Here is a 22998-nt window from a genome sequence, read left to right on the forward strand (position 1 = left end):
CCACCTCCCAAGTCAAGACCCTATGATCACTCTATTCTCACCAATTGGTGGCAATGTGGTCATATTAGTTACAGCCAAATCCTCAGATGCACTGACTAGGTCAAGCACTCTCTGACCCCTAGTATTTTCCATTACATGCTGTCGCAGATAGTTATCCCTTAATAACCACATAAAATCCAATTCCTTCCTCCCATGTGTCCTCTCCTCACTCCAATCAATGCTACCATAGTTGAAATCTCCCATAATAATTACCCTCCTTCCACTCATTTCTTCTATTTGCTTGTGCATACTATCTCCACCATCTTTTCCATCACCTGGTCTATAGCAGCACCCAATTGTATATTTTGTTCTGCTAGCCGCAATCTCACACCAAATGGCCTCAAATGTGCTCTTTTCTCTATCCTGCAATTGAACTTCTATTCTCCTTGGCTGCAGCTCATCAGCTATCATCAACAATACTCCTCCCCCATTTTATTCTCCCTGTCATTCCTGAACACACTATACCCATCACATTCAATCCCACTAGCTATATCATCTGCAGTCAGCCATGTTTCACTAATGCCAATAACCTGTGGTCTGGAAGTGCCAACCAAGGCCAAAAATTCTTCCTTCTTGTTCCTAATACTCCTAGCATTAGTGTACATGAATTTAAGACCCCCATTAGCCCCATCCCCACCTTGATGCCTTATACTAAACTATCCCATTCTGATTTGTTGTCCTTATTCGCTCGTGCATATTATACTCATTCATACACTCAACTGCCTCCCTAAGGTCTGCATATCTACTCCCCCCCCTTTAATAAATCTAGTTTCCCTGATTCTGCACATCCACTTCATTCAACAACACTTTTTCAAGTCTCCTTACACCGAATCCATTCAAATGCAAACCATCCATCTTCTATAGATCCTTTCGCCCATCGAACTCACTCCACACGTCCACAAATTCCACACCACTCATCATGCATAACCCACGCATAAAGTCATTTGCAATTATGGCCCTCCTAAACACTTCACTGTCATACCACGACAAAAGACTAATCATCCTAACTCTCTCACTCTTTTCTTTTGCTACCTCAAACAATTCATTCAGGTCATCCTCTATCATTTCCATTTTATCTCCTTTCAAATCATTTGTACCTGCCACAACTATCATTTCTTTCACCCTTTCCTTTTGCTCTCTAATAGACTCACTTACGTCCTTGATAGTCGCATCAGGTTGGTACGATTTTGTCAAATTCTCTACTAACACACCTCATACTAGCGAATCTCCATATAGCACTCACTCCTTCATTTTGTTTACGTTCACAAACATACTCTTATTTTTCCTATCATACTTTTTATTCTTGGCTGGTACACTCGGTAGACATTTGTGCATATGCTCTAGCTGCCGTTTTGCTCTATGTATTGCTCCACTCAATAACGTGATCTCACTCATTGCATCTATGTCATCTTTTTTAACTGTTAAACCATTAATTTCCTCTGTATTAATACCATCATTCACACTTTCTACATTCATGCCCTCACAGTTCTCTGGTACAACCTTGCAATTTCGTATCATATCGCTATTATCTTCATTCTGAAATTTGACAAAACTAACACACTCACGACCTGAAATACACTTTAATTCCTCATTTTCTTTACATTTTCTACACACATTCACTCCATTATCATCATCTAACCATACTCCATCTGCTCTCTGCAAAGCGTACATTTCGCAGATAGTACACTGAATAAACTCCTTTATATTACGGTTATTTAACAAAGATGGCGAACAATTATTACTAGATGCCATTTTCCTTTTTACGGGAGCCATGTGCTCGCTTCTATCGTATTTTATCAAATTAATAATTGAAACACCAAAAACACACAAACAGACACACTAAGATACACAAAGCAAACAAAACTACGTAACATTCAAGCAAAATTGTCAAATAACTTAAAATAACACTTATCATATTAGGAGCTCTCAACAAATACTACAGACCACAAATCCCTCTAGCGGCGATTTCAAAAAAAAAAAAAAAAAAGGAAGTATAAAAGTCTTACAGTGGCTGTACTGCATTGTTCAGAAGGCCTGGACAGACGGATGAATTCCAGATGATTGGAGTAGAGCTCATAGTACCCATATATAAAAAGGAAATAAAACTGAATGTAAGAATTAGAGATGTATTTCCCAGTTGAGTGTTTCTGGTAAGCTTTATGCAAGTATACTTGAGAAATGGCTAAGAAAAATTGTGGAACGGAAGCTGGTGAAGAACATGCTGGATTCAGATGAAATTGAGGCTGTACGGATCTGATTTTCACTTTATAGCAAATAATTGAGAAATCATCAGAATATAATAAAGATCTGTATTTAAGTTTTGTAGATCTGGAAAAGGCATATGACAAGGTACCAAGAGAGAAGCTATTCAATACACTACAGTTATATGGTGTCAGTGGGGCACCATATAACTGTAGTTATATGGTGCCCCACTGACACTATATAAATAAATCATAGTCTTTATTTGAGTTGTAAGTCAGCAGTTTGAATTGAAGGAAGTACAGGAAGATGGTTAAATACTAAACCTGGTGTCAGACAATTATGTACATTATCCCCTCGGTTATTCATTATCTGTATGGATCACATTATGAAGGAAAGTGGTATAAACCTGATATCAAAATTGGAAATGTTAATCTCAGCTTTTTTTATGGGGATGATGTTATACTTCTAAATAAATCCAGTACAAGTCTGCAAGATTCCCTCACTAAATTGAATAACTGTTGTTATAGATATGGTATGAAGATCAGCAATAACAAGACAAAGACAATGAAAATAGGCAGAAGCATTGAAAATATCAACTGCATTGTGAATGGAGAACGTATAGAACAAGTGAAACATTTCAGCTACTTAGGCATGATTTTTGGTGAAGATGGTAAGTTAAATATGGAAATAGACAACAGAATCAACAAAGCTGGTATGGTAGGAAGTCAAATGAATAAATTTATATGGAATAAGAAAGAAATTAGTCAAAACACTGAATTAGCTGTATACCAGACAGTGTTCAAACCAATTTTAACTTATGGATCTGAGAGCTGGGTTAGAAATAAAACACTTGACCAAAGACTGGAGATTGTGGATATGAGAGTCCTGAGAAAGATTAGGGATGTGAATAGATGGCTTCAATCCCAATATCATATTTAAAATGATGCTATTAGGAAAGAACTTGACATTATTAGCATCCAGACTGTGTTAGCAGAGCTTATGTGAGGTGATATGATCACTTAAACAGAATGGGAGAGGAAAGATTAGCAAAACATATGTTCTCTGCCAGGTTGCAGGAAAAAGAAAAAGAGAAAGACCAAGATATAAGTGGATTGATGCAATAAAAAGTGACTTAGAAGACAGAAATATAAAATCTGATACTGTTGGTGTCTTAACAGGTAACAGATTGATTTGGAGGAAAATTGTAGATAGGAAGTCAGTGGTGATGTAAGTTTTTCATGTAGTACTATCATATCCTGTACACCCCTTAAAGGTATATGTCAAGATTTTGATGATGATGATGTAAATACTTTCTTCCATAGCCTACCTGCTCTTATTCTGCAGTCAATCTTACATTCTGCTCCCCTGCCATTTTCCACTGCTCACATGGGATGTTTATGAAAACATATATGGAAGTGGCCATTTTCCCATTACAGTCATCCCTCGACTTACGTCTGCATTCCATTCCATCCAGCAGGACGTAATAATTCTGTTGATATAATGTATTGACAGAATTATAGAGGTTAGGGACTTAACTGTAATAAGTATACTGTCATTTTAATTTTTAAATCTTATTATAAAACTGTGCTGTGTGTTACTGCCACTATAAAACAGAAGAATAATCACACAAATCTTCCTCCACCACATCTTCATTACCTTCCCTGTGTGAACGATCAGGTTGTGGCTCTTCTAGTGTAACCTTTGTTTTTTTTGATGAAAATATTCAATGTGCTTAGCTTGTTCCTCTTCTTCTTTTCATCATAATTTGTTCATAGCAAGCACACGCATCATGTACTTTCATTTCTATTATTAAGTAGCATTCAACATTGAGGTCCATGTCTTCAGCCAATTTGAGAACATTGCTAACTGCAAAGAACATTTCTGCAAAGCACTTCACTGTAAATTGTTTAACTAGCTCTTCTTGTTTCTCTTTTCCCTCTTTTCTTGTTTTTCCCCTTTTGTAACAGTTGTTCCGCCAGTTCGACCAATTCTTCGTTGGTCAACTCTTCAGGGGAACTTTCTATGAGTTGAATTATGTCGTCATCATTCACTTCGAGATTCAAATTGTTTGCTAGACCTACTATTACAAACTTCCAAAATCATGCACAAACCTTTTTAATGTCTTTTTCCATATGCCACTCATATATTGAGAGGTGACTTCATCCCAAGCCACAGCAATATTTTTAATAGCATGATAAATATTGAATGTTTTTCAGAATTGTATGAGAGTCTGTTCATTTCCTTCAGTAGCAAAAATGGCTTGTGAAAAAGGTCTCCGTAGATAATAAGCCTTAAACACTGCAAGAACTTCCTGATCCATCGGTTGGATCAATGAAGTGGTGTTTGGAGGGAGAAACGTGACCTTGAACTTGATGAAGATCACCGTATAAGACGGGTAACCTGGAGGATTATCTAGAATTAATAGAATTTTAAATTCTATATTTTTCTTTCACACAATAGCTTTATATTTCACTTGCATAACAGTTGATTAAGGCATCCTCAAACAATTTTTGAGTCGTTCACGACTTCTTATTGCTCCAATAATGAACTCGGAGTATGCTTCCTAATGTTTCTGAAGATTTGTGGATTCTAGCTGTGACACATCACAAATGGTTTCAGTTTATATCCAGCCACATTACCCTCTAACCAAATCGTAATATGGATTTTTAAGAGTTTGAAACCAGGCATAGATTTGTGCCTTTGTGTGGATGTATATCAGCTCGGGCATTTTTTTCCGAAATGAGGTCTCATCCATATTAAATATTTCATGAGGCAAATAATTTTCCTCCATAATAATTTTATCCATAAAGTGCATACATTTTCACATTATGCAGCGCAAAAGCTGCTTGAATCTCATGAACCAACCAGAAGAAGGATTGAATTCATAGTTTTAATCGGGTACTGTTTTCTCCTTCAACATGTTGAAAAGACTAAGTGCCTTAGGGGATAGAGGATAGAGATCTCATTCTACATTTGGATAGAGTAGAGGATAGAGATCTCATTCTACATTTGGATGAGACCATCCAAATGTAGAATGAGACTCTCATACATTGCGTCATGGATAGAGGACCTGAAAACCAAAAGCTCATACCCCTAAGGGGTATGAGCTTTTGGTTTTCAGGTCCTCTATCCATGATGCAAGTAGCTTTTCTATATCATTGATAGGACCTTGTCGTTGCTTCATCACTATCATCGATTTAATGGAAGCAGATCCTTTCACAGCCTCTACGATTTTATCCTTCTTTTTCAAAACGGTTGTCAATGTAGAATGAGACCATCCAAAGTCATGTGTGATCACATTGACGGGGTTACCAGCTTCATGTTGCTTTATAATTTGCAACTTTGTTTCAAGATCAATTGCTCGCCTCTTTTTCTGTGATTCTTCACTAGGATTTTTGATTGTGCATGTAGAGTCCATGTTGCACAAAACATCCCAAAATATTTAACGATAAATACACAAATAATCCATTTTTCGTATACGAAATCATCAGAGGAACTATTGAATATACATGCAGACTGCTGAGGGAGGTTGTCTCTGAAAGCAGTGTCAACAGTGCTTTCAGAGCATGTTTTACTTTATGCTCGCTTGCGTCTTGTTCGAAAGTATAGCCGAAAATGTTATTTATTCCCTTATGGGATCATGGACGTATCTTCAAAAGGACATAACGCGAACGGACGTAAGTCGAAGGATGACTGTATTAGCATTATGTCTTAACAGGAATCATGTCCTCTTATACAGATGCTTATGTGGAAAATGGACCAGGCTGACTGGAATTCATTTTCCCATCTTGCTAAATTTAATACTGAAGCAGTCAGTATTAAATTTAATTATTGTTTAAATTATTAAGTTATCTGGAAAAATATTGTCTAGAATATATCCAAATTCTTTTTTCCATGGCTTCAATAGTTTATACAAAAACCGACTTTTGAAAAAACGGTTTTCGAATTCCAGTATTTCTAAAAAAAGTGGTTAAACCGCTTTTCAAATTTTACAAAAAAACAACAAAAACAAAATATAATTTAAACAGTAAAAGAATATTTATACTTATTAAATAAACTGAAAAATTTTTAAATATTTATGGAACTACAAAAATATAACAAATATACTCTATACAAAATCAAATGAATAAATTAAAAAAAAACTGAAATAACTAATTTCCATACAATTTTTCAGTGTATTTGATATTTATGGAACTACAAAAATATAACAAAATAAAATATACTCCATACAAAACCAAATTAAAAAAAAAACTAAATTAACTAAAATTGTACAAAATATGAATTATAAATTTTTATTTCATTCAGTATTTTTCTTCAGGAAATATGATTTCAAATAACGTAAAATGTCCACTGAATGATTACTTAAGCTTGTTTTTATTCTAGATACAAAATTTCCTGAAATAGAAAAAACTCTCTCACTAGTTACTGAACTTGGTTTTATCGTTTTCAGTGCATCAAATAATAAATGTAAATTCTTTGTTCTTTTATTGGTTGGCTCAAATACTGAAAATTTGGCCTTCATTGTCTTCAGATTTGATATTATTTCTTCAGGTTCTTCAAGAAACCTATGAATCGATTTTTCCTTGGCTTCTTTTAGAGCATTGCCCTGATTAACTGTTCTCTGTATATGATATATTCTAGACAATATTTTTCCAGATAACTTAATAATATTGAGTTTTAAAGCTAGTGGAAATACACTAGATTTCTTTTATTATTATTATTATTATCCAGACTTCCATGCAGTCAAAAGACTCATCGTGAGAGGTCGTTTTTAGGAAATGCAAAGTTTATTGTACCACTCCTTGAACACATTGACCATTCTTGCTCTAACCACTCTCTCAGGCAATGCATTCCACAGTTCAACCACCCTCCATGCAAAGAAATCACTCCTCACCCTCTTGCTCACAATCTCCTATCGTAACTTCCAGGGATGACCCTTGTCATCACTCCTTCCCACTATTGACCAAGCGAAAGAACTCCCAAATGTCTACCCTGTAACTGCCTCTCAACAGTTTAAAATTCTCGATCATATCAACTCTCCTCCTTCTATCCACCAAACTCTGGAGTCCACATTCCCTCAGTCGATCGTTGTAACTGACATTGTACAGTCCTGAAACCATCTTTGTTATCTGCCTCTGTACCCTTTCTACAGATAATTTATCCCCTTCAAATCCTGGGGACGAAATCCGAGAACAGTGGTCTAAGTGTGGTCTGATCAAGGTCTTATACAACGGAATGATAACTCTTTTATCTCTTCAGGTCAGCATCCTTCTCAATATTGCAGCAATCCTCTGTGTTACCTTCACCACCTTTGCAATATGTCCACTAAATTTCAGGTTTCTATCAGTCATCATCCTCAGATCTCTTGTCTTCTCTACTTCATCCAGTACAACTCCTCCAATAAAGTATGGAGAGTCCCATCAGTGTGTCCCAAACCTCAAACCTTACATTTTTCTGCATTAAACCGAGATCCCCATTCATTTGCCCATCTGTCTAGTTTATTCAAATCCTCTTGTAGGATTCCACATCTGCACTATTACTGATAACCCTTCCCAGCTTCACATTATCCACAAACAACTGAATATCCCCTTGTAATCCATTGACAATGTCGTTGATATAAAGGTTGAACAATACAGGTCCCAGTACTGAGCCCTGTGGAACACCACATGTAACCTTCTGCCTCCTTGATATTGCCCCACCATACACAACTCTTTGATACCTATCAGCCAACCAAGCCTGAATCCAGTTGACTAACCCGACATCTAAACCCATGTGCTGCAACTTGAATATCAGCTTATCATGTGGCACCCTGTCAAACGGCTTTGCAAAATCTAAAAAAATGGCAGTATATGCCTTTCCCTCATCAACTGCTCTTGTCACTTTATTATAAAATGCAATCATATTACTAAAGCAAGAGCGCCCCTTAACAAATTCATGTTGATTCTCACAGATAACATTACCCTCATCTGCCCCAACGCTGTATATAGTCCCTCACTAATTTCTCCAAGACCTTAATGACTACTGATGACACACAAACTGGCCTATAATTAGACATTTCCATTCTGCTATTGCCCTTGTGCAGTGGCACTATCTTACCTTCTTTCCATTCCTTGGGTACATTTCCCAGCCAGACTTTTATTGAAGAGCCAGGTCAACGGAGCTGTCAGTTCTTTAGCACATTCTCTCAGAACCCATGGTGAAACACCATCCATTCCCACAGCTTTACTGGTATCCAGAGTACTCAGTATTTGGAACACACTCTCCTCTTGCACCTAAACCCAGACCCTGAACCTTCCCTATCCCTCTAGTATTAAAACCTTCTTCTCCAGGATGAAATACTCCAATAAAGTGCTTATTGAACAACTCCGCTATGTCCTCTGCATCAGTCACTCTATTCCCATTTTTATCCCACAATGTCATTCTAACACAATCATTTCTCACCTACTGGCCACACATCGAAAAAATTCCTTAGGATTTTCTTTGGATCTTAGTGCCAATCTCTTCTCGTATTCCATTTTTGCCTTCCTCACCGTACTGGTCACTCTCCTGGCCTGCATCTTATATTCTTCGTGTATCTGCCCTCCACTTCTCTCCTTTTATCTCTTCCATAATCTCTTTTTCAACTGCAGTTCCTGTTTGATATTGTTTGTCATCCACTTTACACCAAATTGTGTTCGCTTCTTCACTCGTGGAATACAGCTTACTATTGCTGCTATCAAATATCCTTTCACAATTCCCAAGTACTAATGATATCCTGGCCTTCCAATTCTGTCCTCCATGGAACTGTCCCTAGTTGATATATAAGACTATTATAATCACCTGCCTTATAATTCTACATATGTTCCCTTTTCATTCATACACCTGCATGTCTATTCATCTTCCAAGTCAAAACCACATGGTCACTCTCTCCAACTGGAGGGAGAGATGTCATCTCACTTATTATCATCTCTTCTGACTCTGTGACCAAATCCAAAACTCTTGAACCTCTTGTTCCCTCTGTTAAAGTACAAAAAAGCATTGAATAACCTCTACACTTTACTCTACAGAATTAGTGCTGATCGATGTTCCTTATTCTGCATATATCATGCACTTGTATGTTCAAAGCTTGAGTGGGAATCCATCATCAGAGTATCTGATTAGCTACCAGTTCTTTTTGCACATCACCCATTCAAAATCTTTATATTGAATCAAATGATTCCCCTTTATATCACTCAGATGAAAACGTTTGTCTCTTAATTATGCACTAAAAAATAAAGTCCCTTCCTGATCATCCTATATGGACCAGTCTCTGTTTTCCTTGTTGGGATGTGTAGTATCACACATGTGAAGCTGCCATTCATCTCCCTCTTTTATGGATACTAAAAAGACTATGTAAGCTATTGGCATGAATTTTGACAACATTACTTGCACCAACCAAAATAGCATTCCTCTATGGCAGGCTTGCACCATATCCTGCAACCTGAAGTCTCTGATGGTTCAAGATGAGAGATCTCTGTTGGCTGTGCTGCTGTGTTTCCTGACATTACTATCCCCAAACAGATCTGCTCGACTACAGTAATTATACAGTGGAGTTGCATGCACTTATGCATATAAAAGAAAACTCCTACCAAAAGTCTCTAATTTATACAGACTTTTTGATTTCTTTGTGGGCTATCCCCTCACTAATGTATAATCCACACACAGTGCTTAGTGTTATAACTTTTGTACAAAATAAAGTCCCTTATATTGATGCCTGGTTGTATTGGACTTCCAGCCACATTGGAATTAAGGGAAATGACATTGCACATGCAGCTGTTAGATCAGCTCATACTTTTTTCGATATACGTTTTGATGGTTCCATATGTCCACCTGGTTTGCCCAGTGGTTAGCATATCTGCTCTCCGACCACAAGGCTGTGGATTTGAATCCTGCCTAGGGCATAGATGTTTATGATTGTCTTTCACCTTCATACATTCATCCAGACAAATATGTATACACTCTTCCAAGATGGAGTGGATCACAATGGGAGAAGTAGACCCAATGGAAGTAAGAAAAATAGTAGACATAATGCTAGGGAAAAGAAGAAGTTTGACAGTTCCATATACTTACTACATACAGATTATACAATCAAAGTTAATTGCCCTTTGGCAATACTTCTGGCAGGAAGCAATGACAAATATTGCATGATATTAAGCCTGAAATTAAGCATTGGCAGTCTAGTCAACATAAGAATGTAAGAGAGGAAGTTATTCTTGCTGGGCTCAGCATAGGCCCTAGTAATCTTATGCATTCTTATTTACTGAGGGCTAATGACCAACTGATGTGTGAGTTTAGCCTGCTTTAGACAGATTGCCAGATCAATTAGCATCCACCTTGAAGAACACAAAAATTACATCAATGATTATCTGTATGGCAAGTTGGGATTGGCAGACTGTGCTCTGGATACTCCTTCACATTAGATGGAGGAAAACATCTTTATCACATAGAAGTCATTATAGCTGTGAGAGACAGTTTTTAGAATCAGCGTCAGCTATGAAGCACTCTTTCCTAAGCTGAAGAAGTATGGTTGCATACATGTTCAAGTTAGTGTTGTTTGTACTGTGAAGCATTATTATTAATAATCAATGTCACTTAAGCATGTCCATATATACTATAATAGTTACAGTTACTTCAGCTCTTTGTCAGCTATTATGTGAATGGTTTTGTTCTGTAGTTGGTGTTTTTCTATGATTAAATCTGTGACATTATTGTTTGTGCCCAAAAATTGATAGAAAGTATTTGCTTTATATTTGTTGATTTTAAATAATTTTGTGTCCCCCAGTATGTAACACAGTGAATAAATTTTTTTTATACTTATCATTTGATTTATTACATTTGTATTTGTTCATTATTTTTATGCACATCTTTATAATCATACATAACACAACTGCACTGTTGATATCTGTGAAGAAAAATTTATTGGTTGAATTTATCTATTCAGGTTTTTCACTGAGTTCCAAATAAAATATTGTTCTTAGAATAATTTTTGTTTGGAAATTTTACTCATCATCATCATCAAATTCCTGCCATGTACCCTCAAGGGGTGTACAGGATATGATAGTACTACATGAAAAAAATTACATCATTACTAACTTCCTATCTACAATTTTCCTCCAAATCAGTATGTTACTTGTCAAGACTCCAACATTATCAGATCTTATATTTCTATTGTCTAAGGCACTTTGTACCATATCAATCCACCTATATCTTGGTCTTCCTCTGGGTCGTTTTGCTGCCAACCTGGCAGAGAACACTTGTTTTGCTAATCCTTCCTCGCCCATTCTGTTTAAGTGACCATACCACCTGAGATTAGCTCTGCTAACGCATTCCTGAATACTGACAATGTCAAGTTCTTTCCTAATATCATCGATATTTCTTCCAATTATTATTGTCTAATTAAGTAATTCCTTTTGAGTTTCACCAACTTAATAACTTAATTTCATTAGCTAAATTTTCTTATATAGGTTATGAATTATCCAAATTTGAAGGAAAAACTGGCTCACCAGAGAAACCACTTTCGGATCTTGGGCTCCTGTCATACAGAAGTTATTGGTCTGAAACTATCCTGGAAATCCTCATTAATCTTAAGCCTGGAGAAAATGGGGAAAGACCTCAAATAACCATAAAGTTAGTAAAGTATAATAAGAGATAATTAAAATACCATGAGTAGTTGTCATACCTACATGTAAAATTTCATTTCATTTAATAATATCATAATAAATTTGCTACTGTACATTTTCTAATTTGTATGTTAACATTCTTTGTTATCATTTTTGTTTTTCTCCATCATGTGAAAGCTGAATTTGAGAAATGAGTGAGTTGGTTCCTACTGTAACTCTCAGACATGTTTTCCTGTATTTCCAGAACATTGCAAAAAGCTTCAAAAGCATGATTGTAAAGTTATTTGTATTGATTTTTAATTTGACAGCTTTCTGCAGCATTTTTCTATATGCTTATACCAGGACTGCTTATAAATGTTTTATACCAAAAGGCTACTTTCAGTCTGGACAATGTCATATGAGTACTCTATTTTATAGGCATGTATTTACTCTAAGTGAAGGAGGACTGACCATTGTGATCATTACAGGAAAATTGTGGAGAAAAATAGGGCATCCAAGACATCATTATATGAAGGCCATAGAATACTGGACAGGCAAAAGCACCATCCGGATCTTTAGTGATGCACAAGATAGAAATAAGTGGAAAAATCATGGCTACCAACCTCTGGATCAGATATGGCATCTAATGTCTTAAGAGATTGCAACAGATAAAATTATAAATAAAGCATTAAAATAACTATAAGAAAGAATTTATTATGAACTTTTTGTGAAATAGTTGTACTATAATATCAGAATTGTTCCAACAGATGATACAAATAGGAATTAAAAAATAATAAACTCAGTTCCGGATATAAGATTATATAGATTTGAAATAGGAAGTTTTTGCTAGCAAAAGAATTAGAGCTGTATCAATTCAACTGCTGTTACTGAGAGTAAGAAGACCAAATTATGTAACATCTTTCTAAATAATAACTACCAGATGATTTCTCAGGGAAAGGTATAGTATTCAATGCTAAACTTGAAGTTGGGTTATTTAAATGAGAGCAAATTTAAAGAAGTGTATTGTCGGCAAAAAATGGGAAATTTGACATTGGACCTGTAGTGCCACAGAAGATTTTTGAATCATTGAAGAAGGAAGCTGATATTCAATTTCTGCTAACATAATAGGAAATAAGTCTCAATATAGAAATGTTTTGGAAAATTTATAGAAATGGGTGGAATTTAATAACAATGCCAACTGCTTTCTAGATTTCACCAGAGCAAGTTCTCAGATTATCCGATGCTTAGCCCATTCACAGATATACTAAAATATACAATAGGTTTTTAGCCTTCTGTAGGTGGGATTTGCATTAAAAAAAGAAATTATAAAATTACTTTGAAAATAATTTATTTATGTAACAATGACAGAATGGTAGTAGAATATCCAGGAAGAATGCAATCAGGAGTACTATCAATACATTTGGTACTAAAACTCATCATAATCCAGTAAAATCTGGAAAGCTAGCTGAAACAGATGATATTTAAGCTAAAATGTTCAAAGTTTCATCTTCTTCTCTTCAATATTAAGCTTAGTTGCTTGCAGACTATTCCTCCAACTTTGCTGCAAAGTTGGAGAGATGGTCTCTTCTTCAGCTTTTCTTTCCCATTGGTATCCAGTACTTTTTTTATCCTTATTTTTATTTATTTTTTTTTTTATCCTGCATTCTTTCTTTATACTTTTCCATTCAAGGAGAGGCATGATAGGTTGTGTGGATAGTCCAGAGGCCTCCCACAATTTTTGGATCTAATAAGTTATTCCTTCTGTTTTACAATTTTCTCTTATTTGTGTGTTCTGATTATGAGAAAACAAATCTGTGAGAATCAGTGAGAAAATCTTTCAATTTTTTCACTGATTCTCACAGATTTGTTTTTTCTTTTCAAACTTTTATTTTTCTTGAATAATATTTGAGTCATTTCTGAAAGCTACTCAACTTTGATATGTTTTAAATATCTTTTGTAAATATTTTTCTTTTCAGTATAGTATTTATTTTTATCCTGCACAAAACTAAATGGTTATCACTTCTTTCAAATCTCCTGTAAACTTTTATATCCTGAACCACTGTGAATATATTACTATCAACATTTATTATTCCCTGTGGCTTCTCTGCATGTGAATTTATACACATCTTTATTTTGAAACATACTATTAGTAATGACTAGTCCATGTCCTAAACAGAAATCCAGCAGGTACTTACCTTTATTATTTCCTTTTCTCTTTTCTCTAAATTTTCGTAAACATTTCTATATTTCTAGTATTCATTTTCTAGTTTGCAGCTCAAACCTCAGAGCCTCTGTAGCTCAGTTGGTATAGACAAAGCCCTTTGGTTGGAAAGACCTGGGTTTGATTCTTGTCCATGGCATGAGGAATCTTTTAGCCAGTCCATATGGAGGTAGAGGGTTTTTTCACCCAGAAACCTGGGTTTTTGCATCCCTCAGAAGAGGCAAACCAGCCCATGAGCACACACAGATCTTCAGTCATGAAATACATGGAGATTTGAACTTTTTTTATTCGTGTGGGGTTCCCCCCCCTTTCCTCAACCATCCCTTAGGACTGGTTGAGCCCTCCTAATGAGGGATTAAGGAAGGAGGAGAATCCCACACGAATAAATAAAGTTCAAATCTCCATCAATAACCAGCATTTCCTTTTTGTTTATGTCAGCTACCTTCTCTAATGACAAAAAAATTCCTCCACTTCTTTCTTAGTAGAACCTTCTGTGTGACAAAAAAAATTCAATGTCATGTCTTAATTTTGAATTTGTCCACATCATTCTAGTTAAAACTGTCTGCCATTCTAGTATATTATCTTCATGTACCTGATAGTTACTCCTTTTCCTGATCACTGTTGCCTGAGCATAACATCTTATCATTATTATTTAGAAGACTCACATGTTTTTGTGTTATTTGTTTTGATAACACCAATTATTTTGATGTGGTTTCTCTAATTGTACTGCTAGTTTCACTTTTTTGTTGATATTTCCTATGCTGATAGTGCTAGTCCTGAATTTTGCTGATGTTCTGTTTGAGTTAATTCGCATTTCACTGTCTCTCCTGATGAAAGCAGCAGAGGCCTTAACAGACAGTGCCCTAACCCACATAACATTTCATCTTGTTTTTTACCATCATTTTGTTTTGGTTTAAGCCAGTATAGAATACAATTTAGTCAGATAAACTTCAGACTGCTAGCCAATCTTCATTCATTCATTCCACCATGTAGATACCTACTGATGTGATGCACCACGAAAAGTTGAAAGATGGACATTAGGTCAGAAGCCCAGATTCATTCTTTGCACTTCTAAAAAGGTTCTAGCGGGCTTCTCTCCTTTTCTAACTTTAATCTTTAAACAATCCCTTTGACATTCATAACATGATGTAAACAACACACCAGAGTAAAATTAATAATTAACTTATCGAAGTTGTTAATATTTCACTGGATTTCGAACCACTATTTTTAGAGCACAAGTCACAAATTATTAAATTTGTAACTTGTGCTCTAAATGCACAGTACTTAATTAAATAGTTATAGAAACAAATTGTAACTGAAGAGGAACTAATATCCTAACAAAGTATTTTCTAGGGGCTGGATAAAGCCACAGTTAATTTATAAAAGTCAGGCTAAATGCAATCTTAGAATAACAGTCTCTTAGATCTTTGGCAATTTAATGCAGTCATATTTTTTGAAGCTGGTGAGTGTTTCATAGCTGCTACTAATTCTAAAAATTCTTGTGAAGCTGCATTGACTTTTATGCAGAACAGTTGTCTTTTTCATTTAATCTTGTGTGAAGGAATATCTAGAGCAGTGTTTGTTAAACTTTTTGAGACTGTAGAACTCTATATAAAAATATTTCTTTTTTGCAAGACCCCTATGAAATTTTTCATAAATTATCCAAAAAGAATAAAGACAGTGAACTGTTACCTGAAAAATATTTTAATCAATAAAACATATACATAATATTACAAATCATAAAGTAACACAGTTGTTCTAGAAATAAGTAAATTTAATAACACATTTAATATTTTCCCCCATTCACTGAACATTTTTTTTGGAAAAAACCACAGCTCTTGGGAACCCCCTACAAGTATTTAAAGAAACATTAGAGTTCCACAAAATATTATGATCAATATCCAGAATAATAATCTACCAGTCCAGACTTGCTATGCAGATGATCACAATCAATTTTTATATTCTCTAAAATACCACTCTGTCCAAAGTAGGCTACATTGCAGGCACAAGGAACTTTATACACTCAAGGATGTGCAAGAGAATGAAGGTAGCTGGCTAAATGTATGATATGAAAGTGTCATGAAGATTACATTTGTAAAGAACAATGTATCCTGAATAAGGGATTTCAATAGTTTTACAATGATCTTATATGTTGATTACAGGATAGGTAGGAGGCAATTCAGTATTTGTCTCACTACTAGTGGTTGTAGCCACTGGCTAAAAACGGTGTTGCAAAGGTACCTAAGTTCAGCAGCAAGGGCTGTCATTTGAACAAACAGCTGTGGCTCTATGTGTAATTTTTTTGAGGATGCTATATTGTTAGGAGGAGTGCTGGTGTGATTACTTATGTGAGTACCTTTCAGTATGTGTGGGTTGCCTATAAAAAGAAAAAGATAATGAGCCATTTGGTAATCATGTAAGACTAGTGGGGGAGAGACAGTTGTTAGTTTCTTTTCCTATGAGGAAGTATATTTTTTGATGTTGGGAGGGAAATCTGTTGCATTCCCATCTAGTTTGTTGTATATTTTTCTTTTTGTGAAAAAACACCCGAACAAATGGTGAATTTGAATAATTTAAATATGTCAGAGGGGGTAATGTGGCTTACTAAATAAAGTCAAGGGTGTCTGTCAGTGAGCCTTTGGCAAACAGTGACGTAAATTAAAAGTTGACCATGATATCTGAATCTTTAGGATTGGATTTCTTAGTAATGTTTCAAAGAGTGAATAGTGTTGAATTCTGAATATATAGAGATTTGAGTAATTATTATTTGCTTCAGAATCCAACATGATCTTCCATCACATAAGTTAAACTTGTAATTAGTATTTAATGTAAATCACTTGTTTATAAATTAATATTCATATAACTACCTTTAACTTTATTTGATATTTAATTATTTAATCAAGGATATATAATAATAATGAGAAGACTCTGTATTAAAATATTATTAAGTTTATTTTATTTATTGCTATGTTAATATTATAAGAATTTGTATTCAACATTTTAACTGCGTATTAATTGAAATGTAAATATTCCTTATTTGTTCCTGTATGTAGAGGTATATGTATAGTGTTGTATAGTGTTGATATAGAGATTGATATAGAGTGAATATATAGAGATCTGAGTAATTATTATTTGCTTCAGAATCCAACATGATCTTCCATCACATAAGTTAAACTTGTAATTATTATTTAATGTAAATCACTTGTTTATAAATTAATATTCATATAACTACCTTTAACTTTATTTGATATTTAATTATTTAATCAAGGATATATAATAATAATGAGAAGACTCTGTATTAAAATATTATTAAGTTTATTTTATTTATTGCTATGTTAATATTATAAGAATTTGTATTCAACATTTTAACTGCGTATTAATTGAAATGTAAATATTCCTTATTTGTTCCTGTATGTAGAGGTATAACGTTAAGCAATGCCTTAGTTTTATTATATTTTGTTTTGGCTGTTCATGGAGATGTATGTAAGAGAGCGAGTGCGAGTTTAGAGCAGAGTGTGGTAGATCGGTATTGAAGGGCTGAAAAGAGATTTTAATAGAAGTAGAGCATGAGAATAATTTCAGCGGGATGAAGGGATATATAAGCAAAGAAGAGAAAAAGCGATTGATTCGGGGAATCAGAGTGCGATAATAGCGAGTCACTCAAGTAGCTAATTAAAGTCTACTAGTCAAGGAGCGGGTTAGCTTGTAAGTTGCTGAACAACAAATAAAGCAACGGAAGATAGCAAAGCAACATTCGAATGACTAGCGATAATTTTGTTGAGATTTAATTCCAGGCCGACCTTTCAGGGACACACGGAAACTTGAAGCATAGCACAGAGTTACTAAGAGAATAAGTAGAGGCGATAAAGTTGAATTTAAACGATAGCTGTGTTAAGAAATATAGTGCCTAAAAGATTAATTAAATGCCAGAAGTATAGGCAACTGCATGTAAAAACTTCAAGTTAAAGAATTACTGTGTGTTACCTTAGTTCAAGAATTATTAGTAGAATACTGAATTGGTCAAGTGACGTCAAATGTAGTACAAGCATTTTGATCTGAGCAAGAACATTTAACTATGTGAATTGCGACCGTTAATTTTTTCAGTTATTACTAAGAAGATTTGTTTTAATGAGTGCTGTTAATTGTTTTAGTTGTGTATACAGTTATAAGAAATGTTCGTATATAAGTAGATGAACAAGGAAGATTACCGGTAAGAATTATCCAACTATTGATATTCCTATGCAGAGATATGTGTGTGCTGCTTCCTAGAATATCCCTATATTAACAGTAACTATTGTGGAGATTAGCTGGAGTGTAGAATTAAGAGTGTATATATACTTGTGAAGAAGTGTTACTGCCCTTTTATTGTATTTGAAACTTAAGTAACTGTGAGACATTAGTGTAATTGATCACTAAGGAACTTTATGACATTGAACTTTATTAAATAGTTAAATGAACCTTGTGAAGACTGTATTTCAGACAACAGATTAACCATTGCCTGAGATTGTATGACTGTATATTACCAGATGAGCTAAAATGTTTATAATACCTTATTCAGTGATTTAGATTAAAGTGTTTAAATTGTAAGCCTAAATTAAATGTTTGTTTGTTGATCTAAAGTTGTATTTTGCCTGAATCTCTTTTACTGCACCATTCATAAAATATTCGAACCAAAGCGGGTGAATTAAATAAGTTAAATAAACTCGGCCAGTATATATAATAATAAAAGAGAAATAGTTGAGAGTTGGTTTTACTTTAATTCTTGGACTAATTTAAATATAGAGTGGTGCAGTCAATAAATATAAATTTTCTCTATATTTGGATTAGAAATCAACTAGCAACTTAATTTTTTTTGTTTAAGAAAATCGTAGTGACAAATTGACGGATCCAAAGTATAGGTTAAGACGAAATAGGATCCAAAAAAGTGACACAGTCGGCAGGATTTGAATTCACTGTCATAGGTTGTGATATTAAGTATTAGATTCTGTAATAGTAAAAAGAATTTAAAGATAAATCAAGTGAATTAGTTGTAAACTAGAATCAGGCAAGCAGAGAAATTATTTTAGGATTCTGAATTTTTTTAAAGTTGTTGTTAATAGATTAATATGGCTGTTTCATCTAGTTCTAAAATGGAAGATAGTGAGTTTTTTCGTACAGTGAACCCACAACAAGTTTTTCCTCAGTTTTCAGGTGAAGAATGAGATGATGTACTGTCCTTTTTTACTTATGTTGAAAAACTTAGAGAAATAGCAAATTGGATGGATTTTCAACTGTTAATTTTACTCAGAAGTAAATTAATAGGCAAGGCTAGAACATATTTTAACTCACCTCCAATTCTCAAGGATACATTAGATTATCAAATATTTAAGGACAATCTTATTTCTCAGTTCTCAAAGTTAAGAAGTATTGGCCCAAACTTGTGGACGCTACAGAGAATTTCACAAAAGGATAGAGAAACTGTCTGTCTCTGATTTTTACAATCAGTTGTTAACTTTATCTAATAGCTTAAATGTCACAAGTGAAGATAAACCTCATTTAGAATGGGCTGTGTTCCAACAATTCCGCCAAGGTGTTAGGACAGAATTGAGAGAAACAGCCTATAAAAAGAAAATTTCCACGTTGGAAGAGTGTTTTAAAGCTGTAAAAGAAAAAGAGCAGATGATAGGGGATTTCTCTCCCTCATCCAATATAAGCCATATAAATATCTTAGAAAAGGATAATTGTTCCTCTGTCATTAACAAGACTGAGAAGGAGAATAAAAAGGGAAAAGGAAAGAGGAAGGATATTGGGGAATATTCTATAAATTTTAATCAAATGTTAAACAGTGAAAATCAATCTGACAGAATGAAATTAATGGAAGAAATGAAAGCTCTAGTTCACCATGAAGTGAACAGATTGCAGCAACCAGTAATAGATCGTCTTGATCAAGTGGTGACACAGCTTACATCTATTACCTTGAAATCTCATGAGAATAATAACCTCTCTACAGATGGAATCAACAAGATGATAGAACAAGAAGTACAAAGACAAAATCTGCCCATATTAACAAGTCTGGATAGAGTGATACAAAAACTAGAGGGTTTTAGTTGACAAGTACCTAATAACTCTCAATCTCAAGAAAGGAAGGAATATCTCACTACCCTTAGAGATCCTCCTAAATGCTTCAGGTGCAACAAAATTGGACATCTTGCTAGAAATTGTTATTATAACAAGAAGGATTACTCTATCAAAAGCTGGGATTCAAAGTTTGGATACATACCCCATAGAAGAAATAATAGAATTCAGAAACACCAAGCGTCTAATGAAAGAATGATGAGAGTTAGAAGAGAAATCCTGGGTTCTAAATGTAATATTTTATTTGATACAGGATGTAATGCTTCAACTATTAGAAAGGACTATCTCCAAGGTATAAGACATAAATTAAGAAATAATATTGCCAAACTTAGACAACCTGTAAGAATTACTACTCTTTCAGATTCAAACTTCGTAGCATATGAAAAGGTTCGAGCAAGAATCTACCTACCAGAATTTAAGCTAAGTGTCTGGCAAGACTTACTTATCATCCCCCTCAACCACTAACATAAGCTCCCACATCATATTGGGAATAAATTTCTTAGAAAGATATCAGTTCTCCTGTGATTTTTTTAAGAAGGAAATATGCCTAATGAACAGGAAAATAAGTGTCAGAACAAATGGCAATTATATGCATAATAGAACAAGGAGACAGAAAGAAAGGTTTTGTATACCTGAGAAAGGATTTACCCCAAATAAAGTAGAGCTGTCTGTAACTGAACCAACTATGGAGGATAGTAATATACATTCTGATATGCCTTATCAACCAGAATCAAAATGTAACACTGATGAACATTCTCAACATAGCCAAACCTGAACCTGAAGTTATCAATAAGGAACAAACAACAGTTGAGGTAAACTGTGCCAGGGTGACTAGTCTATATGACAGAAAACAAAACTTATATCTTAAGGGGACATTTCCACACAATAAATACAAAATACATTTAATTACTAGTGTATGGAACAAGAGGAATCCAAGAGAAGTAAAAGAAAGTAAGTGCACAAACTGGAATAGCAGGTGTGGAAACTATGTAAGATCTCATGGAGAAAATATAAGATCTGATTCCTCCACAAAAAGGCCTAGTATGAAAAATTTTTCTTTAAAGAAAAATTTTTCAAAGAAAGAGTAAGCCTTTGTTGGATTCTGAATATATAGAGATTTGAGTAATTAATATTTGCTTCAGAATCCAACATGATCTTCCATCACATAAGCTAAACTTGTAACTATTATTTAATGTAATTCACTTGTTTATAAATTAATATTCATATAACTACCTTTAAGTTTATTTGATATTTAATTATTTAATCAAGGATATGTATTAATAGTGATAAGACTCTGTATTAAAATATTATTAAGTTTATTTTATATTTTATTTATTGCTATGTTAATATTGTAAGAATTTGTATCCAACATTTTAACTGCGTATTAATTGAAGTGTAAATATTCCTTATTTGTTACTGTATATAGAAGTATAACGTTATGCAATACCTCAATTTTATTATATTTTGTTTTGGTTGTCATGGAGACGTATGTGAGATAGCTAGCGCGAGTTTAGAACAGAGAATGGAGATTGGTATTGAAGGGCTGAAAAGGATTTTAGTAGAAGTAGAGCATGAGAATAATTTCGGCAGGAAGAAGGGATATATAAGCGAAGAAGAGAAAAAGCGATTGATTCAGATGGAATCAGAGGAGATTGATTTGGGGAATCAGAGTGCGATAATAGCGAGTCGGAGAGGTCACTCAAGTAGCTAATTAAAGTCTACTAGTCGAGGAGCGGGTTAGCTAGTAAGTTGCTGAACAACAAATAAAGCAACGGAAGATAGCAAAGTAACAATCGAATGACTAGCGATAATTTTGTTGAGATTTAATTCCAGGCCGACCTTTCAGGGACACACGGAAACTTGAAGCATAGCACAGAGTTACTAAGAGAATAAGTAGAGGCAATAAAGTTGAATTTAAATGATAGCTGTGTTGAGAAATATAGTGCCTAAAAGATTAATTAAATGCCGGAAGTATAGGCAACTTTTAAAAACTTCATGTTAAAGAATTACTGTGTGTTACCTTAGTTCAAGAATTATTAGTAGAATACTGAATTGGTCAAGTGATGTCAAATGTAGTACAAGTGTTTTGATCTGAGCAAGAACGTTTAACTATGTGAATTGCGACCGTTAATTTTTTCAGTTATTACTAAGAAGATTTGTTTTAATGAGTGCTGTTAATTGTTTTATGTGTATACAGTTATAAGAAATGATCGTATATAAGTAGATGAACAAGGAAGATTACCGGTAAGAATTATCCAACTATTCATATTCCTATGCGGAGATACATGTGTGTTTCTTCCTAGAATATCCCTATATTAACAGTAACTATTGTGGAGATTAGCTGGAGTGTGGAATTAAGAGTGTATACTTGTGAAGAAGTGTTACTGCCCTTTTATTGTATTTGAAACTTAAGTAACTGTGAGATATTAGTGTAATTGATCGCTAAGGAACTTTATGACATTGAACTTTATTAAATAGTTAAATGAACCTTGTGAAGACTGTATTTCAGATAACAGATTAACCATTGCCTGAGATTGTATGACTGTATTACCAGATGAGCTAAAATGTTTATAATACCTTATTCAGTGATTTAGATTAAAGTGCATAAATTGTAAGCCTAAATGAAATGTTTGTTTGTTTGTTGATCTAAAGTTCTATTTTGCCTGAATCTCTTTTACTGCACCATTCATAAAATATTCGAACCAAAGCAGATGAATTCATCATCATCATCAGCATCTAATTCCTGCCATGTACCCTCAAAGGGTGTACAGGATATGATAGTACTACATGAAAAAAATTACATCA

At 34.3% G+C, this 22998-nt stretch overlaps 1 protein-coding gene across 2 annotated transcripts in view; it reads left to right on the plus strand.

Annotated features, from left to right (window-relative positions):
* The window catches only part of Tip60 (Histone acetyltransferase Tip60), a 298625-nt gene that overhangs the window by 265851 nt on the left and 9776 nt on the right, over nucleotides 1-22998 (plus strand). For both annotated transcript variants that reach the window (XM_090398626.1, XM_090398627.1), the window contains exon 11: nucleotides 11724-11886. In XM_090398626.1, the coding sequence (XP_090254752.1) occupies nucleotides 11724-11886 (163 nt within the window). The remainder of the gene's footprint in view (nucleotides 1-11723; nucleotides 11887-22998) is intronic.

Source organism: Typopeltis vanoorti, chromosome 10 (genome assembly GCF_054136105.1).
Source record: "Typopeltis vanoorti isolate ZY-2024b chromosome 10, IOZ_Tvanoo_1.0, whole genome shotgun sequence".
Taxonomy (NCBI): domain Eukaryota; kingdom Metazoa; phylum Arthropoda; class Arachnida; order Uropygi; family Thelyphonidae; genus Typopeltis; species Typopeltis vanoorti.